This window comes from Ursus arctos, unplaced genomic scaffold (genome assembly GCF_023065955.2).
Source record: "Ursus arctos isolate Adak ecotype North America unplaced genomic scaffold, UrsArc2.0 scaffold_11, whole genome shotgun sequence".
Lineage (NCBI taxonomy): Eukaryota > Metazoa > Chordata > Mammalia > Carnivora > Ursidae > Ursus > Ursus arctos.
In genome coordinates, this window is record NW_026622775.1 from 46,658,508 (window position 1) to 46,673,212 (window position 14,705).

The window sequence follows — 14,705 nt, forward strand, 5'->3', positions numbered from 1 at the left end:
AATAAAAATGAATGCATTTGATAGGACTAATTGTCCATTTCTGAAGTGGCACCAAGGAATATTTGGAGCAGAGTGTAGTCACATAGCTTGGAAATAATCCTTACCTATTTCTGACTTCCATTCCCTTACTTCCTTCCCTCCCTGCCTCCCTCCCTGCTTCCCTCCCTCCCTCTCTCTGTCTTTCTTCTTTCTCTCTTTCTTCCTTCCTTCCTTCCTTCTTTCCTTCCCTTCTTTTCCTCCTTTCTTTCTTTCTTTCTTTCTTTCTTTCTTTCTTTCTTTCTTTCTTTCTTTCTCTCTCTCTCTCTCTCTCTCCTTCCTTCCTTCCTTCCTTCCTTCCTTCCTTCCTTCCTTCCTTCCTTCTCTCCTCCCCCCCGACTTTTCTTAAAACCCCTAAGGATTATAGGTATGTTTTTTAAGTTGTCCACGTTCTTATTTAATTTGTACTATATATATATATATATATAAATTTGTATTATATATATATAATTTCTTAAATTATGACTTTAGGCTCTTAAATGATACTAAGTTTCAGCTGCTGTTAATAAGACTGAAGAAGTGCTCTTTTAATGTATGCCCCTGATCTTACAGAAAGCCCTTTGGAATTCTTTAATTTTTTTTTGGAAACTTTTTCAGTTCTATGTTTTTCCCCTTAGAAACTTTTCTAGGGCAGTGCTATCTTGTAGGTTTTACATGATTTTCTGTAAGGGTAGGTATAGTAATTTTCATTTTTTATTACTTCCTGGTGTGTTCATCATTTTGAGGTGTGTTTTGTGTATTATTTGTTCTTTATTATGTCAGCAGCCTACTGTGCTAATGTTTTAAATACTTCTAGTTTTCATTTATGCCTTTTAACTAAAACATGAGAACCCCTTATTTAATGTCATATTAAATGGTGTGTGCATTTGATCACTTTTCACATTGGATATTTCATTGTGTAGATTGGATCCTCTAATTACTGCTTTGTTGCACTCACATAAAACTTAATGAAATGTCTTGTACTTTATTCTTACTGGCTTTGTTTTGTGCTTTACTGTCTAAACAACTATATGTCATTTGCAAACCTGAAGATTTCTCTCCATTTCTCTCTACTAAATCATCTAAAATTTTTAAAGAATTGATCTTAGTATCACCTAGGGTAGATCTTATCTGTTATACATCTCTGTCTGGTTTCCTTTTTTATCTCTATACTTATTTTCCAGAACTGAGTTTTTAAAATAGTTTATAGAACTTTTTTCAAGATTTTAAAAAGCTTAGTAAATAATGATATTTATTTCCTTTTTTTACATATTTGTCGTTTCAGAGAATCACATAGGAAAAGCAAAAGTATTTTGCGGACATAGTGAATTTCTAGCTAACGTTTTTCATTACTCTCCCTGTTCATTCCTACCTTATAGCTTCTGGTTTGTAAGCAAACAGTAGTCATCTTTGCCTTAGAGACAAGAGGCCTAGTCATTAGGCCTAGCATGTGCATTCATGACCTACTCTTTGTCTCTTGTGAGGCCACTCTTTACTTCTGGGTTCTTGGCTGTGTTTGAAAGAATGGATTTTTTGATAAATGAAATAATATAGTCTCCTCTGCTAGAGTGTGTTCTGTGTGCATTTGCCTTTTCTGCTCTTCTGCTCTGTGTATTCAAGGAGTTACCTGAAGGACAGTATTACTTCTCCTACAGTTCACATATTTGTGCTGTTCACTAGAACTTGAGTCTTTTGTGGCTTCAAAGAAAGTTTCGTCAGATTCTAGTGTATCTCATTTCCTAAAAGATTCTCATGGAAGTATTTTTTAATAGCACATTTTAGAGGATGCAAACTTTTCATCTCCAAAGTAATAGTGTTAGTGCAAATAATATCTTCTACCATAAAATTCTTTTGAGCCAATGGCTAATTTGTACAAGGATTTTCACCAGGATTTTCTCTTCACGGTTCTAGATTGCATATAGCTGTTTCAGAATAAATCTGCTGCAGTGTTAAGGTGGAAGCTATCACAGATAGGGCAAAGTTGAGGTATCTGAGTCCACTAGTGAAAAATTTTCAGGAGAAGTGGGCTTGTAATATGCACAACCACTTGAATTAAGAAAAAGAGTCTTGAATACCTTTTCCTTAAACTTATTTAGAATAAGTTGATTTGAAAATTTAGAAAGAGGCACCTGAGTGGCTCAGTCAGTTAAGTGTCTGCCTTTGGCTCAGGTCATGATCTCAGGGTACTTGAATGGAGCCCTACATCTGGCTCCTTGCTCAGTGGGGAGTCTGCTTCTCCCTCTGCCCCTCCTTCTTGCTCATACGCTCTCTCTCTCTCTCTCAAATAAATAAATAAAATGTTTTCTTTTAATTTAGAAAAATTAAATACACTTTTTAGGTGAAAGAAATTCTTAACCTAAGCTTAGAAGAAAATTTATATGCATTTTATACTTTGCATATTTTTATAGTTCGCCATTGATTCAGTTCCCATCCATTAGAATTCCCTAACTGGGAATGATGTAAAATAGCCTAACATAAAACACATTCATACTGATTTTCTGTTACTTACATTATCAATTTGAAAACATGATATTGGAATTTTCCAGAAAAATATGTGTCTGAAATTTAAGAAATTGAATGGTTCCTTGTCAGTGTAAATAATGATTAAAGAATTTCTCTTTCTCCACTAGTTGTTTTTGTTTTTCATTTTCATTTATTTGGAGAATTGGCCTAAATTTACAATTTATATTTCATAAATCTTTTTTTTTTTCTCTTCCTAGTTTTGGCAAGCGTTCTGCAGGAAGCTTTAGGCGTGGCTGTGAATGCATTGTTTTAGAGCCTTCTGAAATGATTGTGGTAAGAATACTTGTGTGAAGACTTTTTTCCCTAAAAAAAATTATAAAATAAAAGCCCTTTAACAAAGTACTTCTAATAGTACATTTATATACTTTATAACTTTAGATATATTTATTTCATAATTTTTTATTATAAATCTGAGTTCATAATATTGTAATTACTTATGAGATTCAGTGAAATAAAAAAGATAGAAGACTCAAAGGGGCCAAGTAACTAAGTGTTTCATGCTTGAACTTTGTTAAATCAGTCTATGATATTGCCATTTAATTGAAATTTGGGGGGAATATTTGAATTGCAGGACTTTAGCTCTCCAAATATTAATTGGAATGAGTGAAATACCTCAGATGAGTCAAGGTGGTATATATCCAGGCAACCGTTAACATAAAGAAATCACTTTCTGTTTTTTTGTGTATGTCCTATGTCAATATATTTTTAAAATCCTACAATTCAGTTAAAAAGAGAGATTAAGATTTCAACAGAGTGTCTAAGTAACATACTAGTCCCCCAATTTTCTGGCCTAATATAGAAGATGGTGGAAGTGTTTTATTCACATTTAGTGAAGTATTTGGTAGAAAGCTGTAAGTCTATTTTCAGAGGAGATTTAGGGTTTTTCCCTATGATGTGGGAGAGGAATTCATCAGAATGAAAACTTCCTTGTCAAAGGTAGTGAAAACCTTTGGTAAAATTTCACAAAATTTACTCTTCAGTGAGACAGTAGTGTGGTGGTGAGTAAAGATTTGGGATTGGAAAAATGTGGGTGGTTACACAGGAGTTTCCAGCAACAGGTCTTAAAAAGCAAAAAGCATTTTAGATATTTCCTAGAGATTTTGACCTCTGTTAGTGCTATTTTATGTTTCTCTAAGGGACTTTTGATCTTCAAAATTCTTTGAGGGTTTTATACTTGCTGATATCATACAAACTCTGAAGTTTGCCAGTGTGAGAATGGTCTTCGGATCTTAGTATGCTCTGATTGTGAGCAATCACATTTTCATTATATAAGTGTGACGAGGATTGACCTAAGGTAACTTTTATTCTGGTTAGTCAATTCATCAGTTTCTAAAATGTTGAAAATGAGGATTTTTTTTTTTTTTAAATAGCACTATTTATAAAAAAGAGAAACTGAATCTACAGATTGAAATAGGAAGAGAAACCCTTAGGTAACCTACCAAAGCCAGTCTGCTAGCAGTCCTGTTTGAGTCATTTGGGATTTGGGGTTTTTACAGCTTTACTCACATATGTCAGGGTTAGGACAATGGGGCAGTTGCTTTCATAGTGCGAGGCAATGTATCCTGTGAGTTCTTTCACTAATAAATCAGTACAAAGATTACTGAAAATATCCTTCCCTTTGAAACTGCAGGAAATTCAAGAGTTACTCATATTGTCCTAAGTGGAACTGAAAATGCTTCTTCATAAAAGAAAAGTTGCTCAAAACCAATTAGTTCCAGAGAAGTTCAAATACAGTCTGACATGATAGTTTGTCCACGAATGTCTTTGCAGAATGAATGAATATGGACTTATCTGTAAGTTTTATGCTGCGTCTAATCTTTATATGGAACATTGTGTTTGAGGAAATAAATTTTTGGTGGGGTTTTATTTCAGGTGGACTATATGGATGAAAATGAAGAATATTTTCAGCGTCAAGCTTCTCATCGACAATCTCGAAGGAGATTTAGAAAAATCAACCAGAAAGGTGAAAGACAAACAATTATTGACACTGTGGATCCTTATCCTGTGGGCAAACCACCTTTGCCTCGAGGCTATCATACGGTAAGTTATTGAAGTATAATATTTTTTATCTTCAGTTTTTTTGTTGGGAATTTTGTGAAAAGACATGTGCATTTCTTATTTTAATTAATTCCTTTCTGTGATATGTGCTAGAAACACATATAGTATTAACAGTTTTAAAGAGCACTGAAATAAGATACCAAAAGACATTGGTTAGCCTTTTATTTCCTGAAATGTCCTCTGAGGATTAGCTTTGTGATCAGCAATGCAGTTTTAACTGGGGTATTTTAAGTTCTTACCTTAATCTAAAATTTGAACTCCTCCTGCTCCTACCCCAGCGATTGACATCAGACTTACTTTTTATTTCAAAAGTTGATATATAAAAATCATATGTTATTTTCATACCTCGCATTCCACTGTGAGACTATTACTTGAGACTTTGTTTTAAGTGAAAGCATAATTTGAAGTGATGCTTTTTAAAATCCCAATGTAAAGATGGTCTGAAGTATTTCTGATGGGTTCAAAGATTCTCTTAAATGCTGTAGCCCACTTGATCATTATTTATTTCATAAGTATTTGATAAAGTATTTTTGTGATTGAGGAAACCAAGGCACAGATAATGAGTGATTTGTACAAGACCCCAATAAAGTCAGTTTTAGGACCTTATTTTTCTTATTCCTTTCTTTCTGCTTAGCTGCACTATGCTCATTTCCCCTGAGAATATATTTGAGGATTTCTGTTTTCAAAAAGAAAGTAACATGAGTTCTTACATATGTCATAATAGAGTCAAAGATGGTTTGTCTGTACATAAATACCATTAAGTGAGTAGTCATTATATGTGAAATTAATTTTAAAATGAAAATATAAAAAACAGAAAAATAGGTAATTGATAACTATTTTACATTTCTCATTTGTTCTGCTTACCTACACTTTTCTTTTGCAAATAAGTATAAATGCAAAATATATGGGAAAATATATAGACTTAAAGTTATATACTCAATTTTTGGTAACTTTTAGTGATACGATATATTTTATACCCACACTTCATATGTTGTGTTTCTGAGAGCTCTTTGTGTGTGAATATTTAAGCAGTTTTGACCACCAGCTACCCGCCTAATCCTTTCACTACCCATGCACTATTTTAATTTAACATGAATTTTATAGTTGAATCATTTCATTGAGTTCCTTTGGAAAGGGTAGCTTTTTGCTCATCATAAAGAGAGCTTTGTTTGTCCTTTTGAGAGACTTGGTATAAAAAAAAAAACCACTATGAAAGGTTTTTTGTTACCATTGTCTGTAAAAGAAGGTAGTATTTTTAGTGTTGATATAGCATCATGGAAGAAGGAAATTTGGATTAAAAATAGTTGTACATATTAATAGTTGCATATATTATTTTAGTCTGGTGCTAATATTATTAATATTCTTTCTGCTCTGGAATTATTTTTCCAAATCAGATTCCATACTAAGATAGTGGGAGCGTGAATTACTTAAAATTTAGTATTAAAGCTGATTGGTTTAATTTTATAGTCCTTTTTTTCACACTTAAGTTGGGGGAATCCTGTAACTGTTTTTCTCTTTTATTCCCATTTGTTCCCCTCTTTATGGAATATTTCACTCACTTCCGCTATGTGACTTCCCTTTTTTATCTGATTTAAAAAAAATTTGCAGAGTTTTTTATTATTATAAGATTACTTTTTTAATTTTAATTTAATGGTTTTAATAAATATCTTACCTGGTCAACGGGTACTTTTATTATGGAATATTCAGTGCTGGGATGAAAAATTTAACTTGATTACTAATGTATCATGTACAAGCTTACTAATATGTGACATGTTGGTATTAATTTTACTAAATGAGTTCAGATTGACAGCAATATGGTCATAATTGAAAATACTGGATCCTTTTTTTGTGTGTGCAAGGTGTGTTTTAATTATATTTATGTAATATTTATTATTTCACCTAAATACATGATTTTAACATAGAAAACAACAAAATTTTGTTTTATATATATGGTGCCACAGGATAAAAAGAGTGAAATGAAAATTATTATTCTTCATTAGTCCTAAGTTATATTTACTTATTCTTAACAGAAATATTTCTCTTTGAAAGAACGCTAGTAGAGTGGGACTGAGGGTGAAAAGTTTATTTAGAAGATGCATGATCATACTTCACAGGTGATTTTAAATGATTTCAGGTGCATTTCAAGTGCATGGCTAAAAAACATAGAGAACATTATACATACAGCCAATTCTATATGGTCATCTTAACCTAATTTTAACATTGTCTTCGTTTTGGCAGATATACTATAGCATGTCTGATAATGTTCATCTTTTCCTTTCCTCCTTTATGGCACTCATTTCATTTTGGCTCAAAGGAATGCACTAAATCTCAGGTATTGTAATTTGTATGTGGTCTCCTAATACTAACCGAAGTTTATTTGTGAATTTGCATTGTAACTAATGAGTTTATAATATTGATGTGTTTGGCTTGGTCTTGTTCTTTTGTATTTTGCTCTGATTCAGTGAACTCTCTTTAAACTGTTAGTGGTGTAGGTGACGGCATTGTCTACTTTATTCGTGCGGATGTAGTGATGGACTGTCCAGCTTAGGTCCACCTAAGTGCAACCTACTTATTTTTTTTTTGTAAGAATGAGTTGAAGGAAGCACTGTTCTTAACTAACATGATTTGCAAGTAAAGAAGAGAGAAAGACAGACGTAATAGAAATTTAATTGCTTTTTATGCGAAAGCTTATGGGAAACCCATTAGGAATTTACATTTTAAATGCTGTAGGTAAAAACTTTAAATTGCAGGAATCCCAATATGAGAGCATTTTGGGAGACTACTAGTAAAATTTTAGTCAGATAGAGTAAAGGCTTAGTCAAAAAGGAAATGAGAATTTAAAAATGCTTGTGTCTTCTTATTTCTACTTTATTTTTAACCAGAATTCATGCTTTATTTCATTCTATATTTTAATCAAGAAGCCTATAATAATATCTTTGCTCATTTCTTTCATGCCAACACATGACTCATTTATGATTTTCAGTGTTACTCTTGTGAAATTGTGGGTCAGATTGGGGGTTATCAGGGAATTTGGAATAAAGGAAGGAAAACTGATTTATCTCTGGAGACAAACTGGTTAAGTAGCTAGTAAAATCTTATGGTTGTGTTTTCTTATTGCCCGGGAAAAAGATCATGTATAATTTAATTCACAGTAGAAGAAGTCTACTGTCAATATAATATCTTTGGCTATTAGAGTAACCTTGCCTGAAAGCATGAAATATTTGTATAGTTTTTCAAATTAAAATGAGGCAGCAACTTTATGTTCTGTGCAAGAGGACGCATATTAAAATGCCACAGGTGTCACGGCTGCTATATTGTACCTGGGAAGCACTGCTAAATTTTTAATGATCTGGTACATCTTCAACATTTTCAGACCATTTGTAAATTTAACAAAATTTTGATGTAATTATATACTTCTTAAAATTGCACCAGTGTTTTGGGCTTTTTTCTGGTTAAAGTATACTCTGAAAATATGTAACTTTAATATTTTGAAAGATACATCAATATGTAATCAATCTTTGTCTTTTTTAATATGAAAAATTAACGGTTAGTCTAATTCCCGTTTAGAACTATGAGTTGAATTGAAAATGTACACTGAGTTAAGGTCTATACTTTATGTACACTTTTTAAAATTAGATGTGTTGCAATAGTTTAAAACAGATTATAATAATTTTCTTCAGAAATATGGGTACTCAAATAGTCCATGTGGAATGTTTTCAAGATATTTTTTCAAGGCAAATATATGAAGTTTGCAGAGGGAATAATAAGCATTTTAAAATGCAGTGAGAAGGGAATATTGGAGATGGCTTTCATTAGCATTTTCCTACATTTTGTTGCTTTGAGGTTGAGGCTGTATTTAAGATTGCCAGAAGAGAGGATGTGGCATGAGTTTTCAGTCTTAGAGTAGATAATGAGAATAGAGGCAGGTAGTAGATAAGATTCTTGGCAGAAGATGTGGGATCAATCTCTTTAGACTTTGGACGAGTTTATTTTGTCTTTGGGTCCAAAGTAGGGTAGAGGAAGAAAGCTTTGTTTAATTTTATCCATAATTACAGACCCTGCCTGTCTATATTTATGGGTAATTTATTCCAGGAGTTTGTGATTTATTCTAGAAGATACTTAAGGGGAGGACTTAACTTACCTGATTGCAGTGATGGGGAGACTGGTACATACTTGTTCTGTCATCTTTTATTTCTTTTTTAATTTTAATAAAAAGAGAGCTCTGCTCTCTTCTCAGTTTAGAAAGAACAAAATCATACAGAGATATTAGACTGAAGACTGAAGAAAGCTTGTCCTGTCTATACCATGGAGTTTATATGTACCAACAGACATTTCAGCCTAGCAAGGCTGCAAGAATTGAAATGCTCTTGGTGCTTTGTAGTTCTGATTGACTTTCCACTTCCCATTCCTGCTTATCCCCAACAGATGGCTCTGTTATTTTTTTTTAATAGTTTAATTATCAAATATCTATAGAGTATTACCTATGTATTTAGAACAGAACTACTGTTCTAAAACATTTCACATAAATTAAGTCATTTAATATACTTAACTACCCTGTGAGGGATGGATTATTATTACTACATTTTACAGATTAGGAAATGAAAGAACAAGATTAGGAGATGTGCTAAAGGACACACAGCTAATAAGTAATAGAGTCAGAATTCAAACCCCAGAGGTCTGGCTCCAGACAAACCTCTTCACATCATTCTATACTGCAAAACACAATGAACTCAATGAATGGCAGTGACCTCTTTTAAAATATGGAAAAAAAAAATGGATTACATAGAAAAAGGATGTATTCCTTAGCTATCATAACTTCTTAGCCAAACATTTTATGAGATTTGATTTAGTTTAAGTAGTATTTTGGAAATGTCCATGACTAGTAATTGTTAGGATGAGAAGAGACAGTCAAAATCCAAGATGGCCTTGTGACATTTAAGTGTGTGTGTGTGTGTGTGTGTGTGTGCGTGTGTGTGTGTGTATGTATGTGTTTAATCTTGGAATGTTTTATTTGATTAGGTGTAAGCACACTCACACTGTCCTAAAGGATATTTTCCCAAGGAATGGCTCTGTTTTATACAAATTTGAATTAGGAGGATTTGAACACAGTATAACATAAAACATTCATAAAGCTTCAATCAATGCAAAATTTTTGAAATAATGGAAACTGGTTGATCATATAAAAAGATATCTCCCACTCATTTTATTAGTAGTCCTTTTCTACAACATGAATATACACTTCAGAGCACTGTTTAATAATTACGTTATTACATTTTTTCAGTAGATTAGGCTTAGTTTAAAATTCTTGGTGCAGATGTATAAAAGGTAATAAAAATACTGCATAAAATTATTAAGTTAATGTAAGTTGAATACAATGTAATATTAACATAATGGGAATAATTTTTGTATTACAGTCAGTGATAATACAATATCTATAAAATGTGGCACCAATGTAATAAGATTGATCTATGCGTGAGGCTTATGGAAATGAGTCCTATTTTTCATAAGGTTATTCTTTATAATAATACAAGACAAGTTCCATTTCTAATAATTGTTATATAATCATTCCTTGATTATATCTTATATTTCTCTCAAGTAGATCTTGTTTTGAAAGATAGCTTTAAGTTGGTTTCATTTTCAGTTAAGGACTACTTGGTAGGTTTGGTTAGTTTCAAAAATTGTTAGATATTGAAACAAATGAAAAATTACAGTGTTTTGTGCTTATGCACTTTTATTTGACAAGTTGTTTTGATGTGGACTATTGTTCTTGTATTAGAAATAGTGTTTTCACTCGTGTTATGACTTTGCTTTTTCACTGATTTAATTTTTTGCTGAAGTCTTCTTAGTTTAATACACTATTTGCTGCTTAAGAGTAAGAGAATATGATTTGAGTGATATATCAGTGACTTGTATATTTGCTAGATGTCCTAGAATATTAAGGTCTTAGGATTTTAACTTATAACAATCAGTTCACATCATAATATACCTGACTATGATTTATTCATATGATGATATTTTAAAAATCTGTTTATATGCTTGTATAGAAAATATTCAAATATGGGGGAAATTTCCTAATTATTTTGACATTTTCATTCGTCTTTAAATTCGTCAAGCATTTGTTCGCTTAATTAAACCTAAAGCCTTTGTCTTCAATAATGTCATCAGTGCCTCTTTGTGAATTATAATAGGATGGAGTTTCAGGAAATGTGTGTATTCTCTTTCTTGTATCACAGAGAGGAAAGCTCAGTATTTTCATTTACATATTTTATTCATTTAATGAATATTTATCAAGTGCCCACCTTGTTTCAGGTTTGTGACGCTAGAGCTATAAAGGTCTACAGGACAGGCATATTTTGCCCTTATTGTCCTTTTAGTTTCATAGGGGATATAGATAAATACATGGGCAACTAAAATAGAAGAAATTCTAGGTACCGTGGAGGCACATAGACAGGGCATTTGAGGAATCAGGCATGATTTCTTAATGTCTTGGCTCAAAGGAAAATATTCTTCAATCCAGGAAAGCCCAATACAAATGTGAAAACTGAATTGGTAAAGAATGGAAAAAAGAGGTGTGGAGAGCGTGTTAGACAGTAGTGATGTATATATTTTAAAAAAAATAAACCCACAAGTTTTGCTAGATCTTAGTTATTGTATGCATGCCTGATGTTTGATGTTTGCATCAGAGTCTTGGAGTGTCAAAAATACTCTTTGCTTCTCACACCCATTACCATCAGGTTTACTGGCTCCTCTTCACCTAGATCATGTTGCATTTTAAAATCCTGCAGAAAGCTCCCTGTGGAAAGGTCTTTGAACAATAGGTGGACGTAACAATTGTGTGCCATATGTGCTGCAATTTCTAACAAAATGCAGCATGGCAAAACTGCTGCAGTGGGCTCCATTTCCTTGCTTTGGGGGGACTGTTTCTCTTTCTTGCAGTTATAATCAGGTATTTATGTTCATTTAATTTATACAGATTGGGAAATTATACTATAGAGTGTGTATCGAAATTGAGATGTAAATCAGGAAATAGTTTAAAACATGAAATGATTTCTCTTGCGCTATTAACAGCATGCATTGCAAATTCATGCAAGGCAGTTGAGAATAGTATGCAGTGTGCTGTTTACCCAAGTTTCAGCTTCTGTTAGAGGATGTCTATTTTTATATATTACATCATCTCTGCTGCAGAACTCCCGTGTCCACTGGGATTTACTGTTCTTTCATTCCATTTTGAAAGAAAGCTTGTATTGATGTCATAATTGGACCCATCTTTTGGTTGCACTTGGAAATTGAAAGTAATAAGGGTGTTGTGTAGCAAGTCATGCAATATTTCAAGCAATTTATTTGTCAAAAAGACCACTGCTACTTTGTCCTGCCTCTGATTGTGAACACTGGTGGCTCTCTGTGCTTGTATATGTTTTAAATATACTTGGCTAAAATTTAGCTTTTAGTCTCAACAGCAAAGATCCTTTTCATCTTAGACTGTTTCATTTCTTATGTGATGTTTTTCTTCATGAGGTTTTGCAGTGCTACATGCTGATTTGAAAAATGTCTCTTTTCTTTGGGAAAATCTACTTTGATATTCAGACCTATTTCCTAACAGTGCTGAATTGATCTTTTTACAATTAAGTCATCAGTAAGTTGTCTGTTTCACTCTTTGAAATATCAGGTGACTAGAAATGTTCTCTTTTGATTTTGAACCAGTATTAAAACATTATTAACTAGAAATGCCTTTCTATTAGCTAGAAGGTACTCTGGAAGAAACTCTAGGTTTGTATTCAGTGTATAGGTGTTAGGTTAAAATCATTTGTGACAGGAAATATTTAAATTAATTATTAAAATACCTACTATATGTTATACGTATTTATGTATATAAGATCTGCCCCTTATTCCCTTAAGAAAAATTAGTCATTATCCATATCTCAGTAGTAAACCTTTTTTCAAACCTTTGCTACAAAAAAACAAAACAAAACAAAAACCCAAAAACTGATTAGGAGCAAACTTACACTTTAAAAAAATAATAACTTTATTGAATTATAATTCACATACTGTACAGTTTACTTATTTAAACAGCATAATTCAATGGTTTTTCTTTTTTCTTTTTTTTAGGTAAGAAACATATAACATTAAATTTACTATCTTAACCATTTTTAAATGCATAGTTCAGTAGTGTTAAGAATATCAATAGTAGGGGCGCCTGGGTGGCACAGCGGTTGAGCGTCTGCCTTCAGCTCAGGGCGTGATCCTGGCGATCTGGGATCGAGCCCCACATCAGGCTCTTTCGCTATGAGCCTGCTTCTTCCTCCCCTACTCCCCCTGCTTGTGTTCCCTCTCTCGCTGGCTGTCTCTATCTCTGTTGAATAAATAAATAAAATCTTTAAAAAAAAAAAAAAAGAATATCAATAGTAGGGGCGCCTGGGTGGCACAGCGGTTAAGCATCTGCCTTCAGCTCAGGGCGTGATCCCGGTGTTATGGGATCGAGCCTCACATCAGGCTCCTCTGCTATGAGGCTTTTTCTTCCTCTCCCACTCCCCCTGCTTGTGTTCCCTCTCTCGCTGGCTGTCTCTATCTCTGTCAAATAAATAAATAAAATCTTAAAAAAAAAATTAATAGTAAACTTTTGACTGACTTGAACATATGCAGTTCACATTATACCTAATATCCTTTGTGGTTTAAATTACACAGAGGCTGAAAAATGACTAAGATATTTTGGAAAAAATAATTATAGACTCTATTGAGTAATTGTATTAGAGCAATTTCTTATGGACTTAGTATAGGATCAAGTAGTCCTTTATTTTTCTTACGTCTTCCTTTCTCTCTTTCATGTGAAACATAGGTGACAGTTGGATGTAATATGGAATTTGGAATTGCTAGCCTGGAGGAGAAATGATGTGAGAGTAGAGTGAGCCAATCTGAAATATGAATTGCTCCTTGGGATGACTGGTTGGCAGACTAATTTGGGAAGATTTTAAGGATGAAAAAGAAAATATTCAGGTTGTCTTGATTTTTACTTAGATGTCTGTGAGGATTGTAATGATAAGTGGTCACTTGTGGGTTTCGTACACTCCAGAAAGCATTTGCAAATGTTAGAAAATAAAGTTAAAATCTCAAAGTAAGTTGTAATATTTTCCTTTCACTAATTATTATCATACTTCTACTTTGTACCCATTTCTGTATACAGTTTTTAAACTGAACCTTAGAAAAACTGAATCATCAGGAATTTTGGAATACTCAGGAAAGTGTTTGGGGAAAAAAAGATCATTTTGCATTTGTTAATCTGTGACATAAGCATGAGCATCGCAGCTAACTGGGATGTGGAGAATGCTTGAGCATCATTGATATTCTTGATGATATTGATGCCCTTGACAGTGGGCCTTATTGATGAGCACTTGATAGCTTCGGTCTTTTTATGTCTCCTTGGTATGAACATTTTCCTAACTTTAATTAGACTGGAAGAGTATGAGCAACTAACCATTCAGCAAGTAGATTAAGGTGTTAGAGGGTTCAGCTGAAGCTGTATTTCATGTAAACACAGGATTTTGTCTTAAAGGAGTCTCTGGATGTTTGATAACTGTGGACTCTTTAAAAGAGCAAAAAGGCTGATTATTTTCTAGTTCATCTCTTAGAGCTGTAGTTGTCAAAGTTTTTCATTTCAGGACTCTTTTACACTTTTAAAACTTCTCGAGAGCTCCAACAAGCTTTTGTTTATATGAGTTATCTATATCAATTGTTTGCCATACTAGAAATTGAAACTGAGAAATTTAAAAATATTTATTAATTAAATTAAAAAATAGTAAACTATTATGTATTACAAAAGGGTTTTTTTAGTGAAAATATATTTTGCAAAACAAAAAAATTTATAAGGAGAGTAATGTTGTTTTATACTTTTGTTTAATATTTGGCCTGATAGAAGCAGCTGGATTCTCAAATGAACTTCTGTATTCAATCTGTTATGATACACTCTTCTGGCTCAAATATATAAAGTATATGAAGAAAATCTGACCTCACACAGGTAGTTGGAAAAGGCAGAAGTATTTTAACAGCTTTTTCAAACAATCTTATTGATATACTTCACCAAAATTTGACATACGGTTGTTTCTTAAAAATTTAGT

At 32.7% G+C, this 14,705-nt stretch overlaps 1 protein-coding gene across 22 annotated transcripts in view; it reads left to right on the plus strand.

Annotated features, from left to right (window-relative positions):
• RAPGEF2 (Rap guanine nucleotide exchange factor 2) overlaps positions 1–14,705 on the plus strand; it is a 230,572-nt gene that overhangs the window by 116,892 nt on the left and 98,975 nt on the right. For 16 of the 22 annotated variants that reach the window (XM_026499568.4, XM_026499572.4, XM_026499576.4 and 13 more), the window contains 3 exons: positions 2,736–2,811; positions 4,411–4,578; positions 6,911–6,928. In XM_026499568.4, the coding sequence (XP_026355353.2) occupies positions 2,736–2,811; positions 4,411–4,578; positions 6,911–6,928 (262 nt within the window). Of the gene's footprint in view, positions 1–2,735; positions 2,812–4,168; positions 4,332–4,410; positions 4,579–6,910; positions 6,929–14,705 lie in introns of those variants that run through there. The other 6 variants (XM_026499569.4, XM_026499574.4, XM_026499578.4 and 3 more) reach the window with 3 other exon arrangements.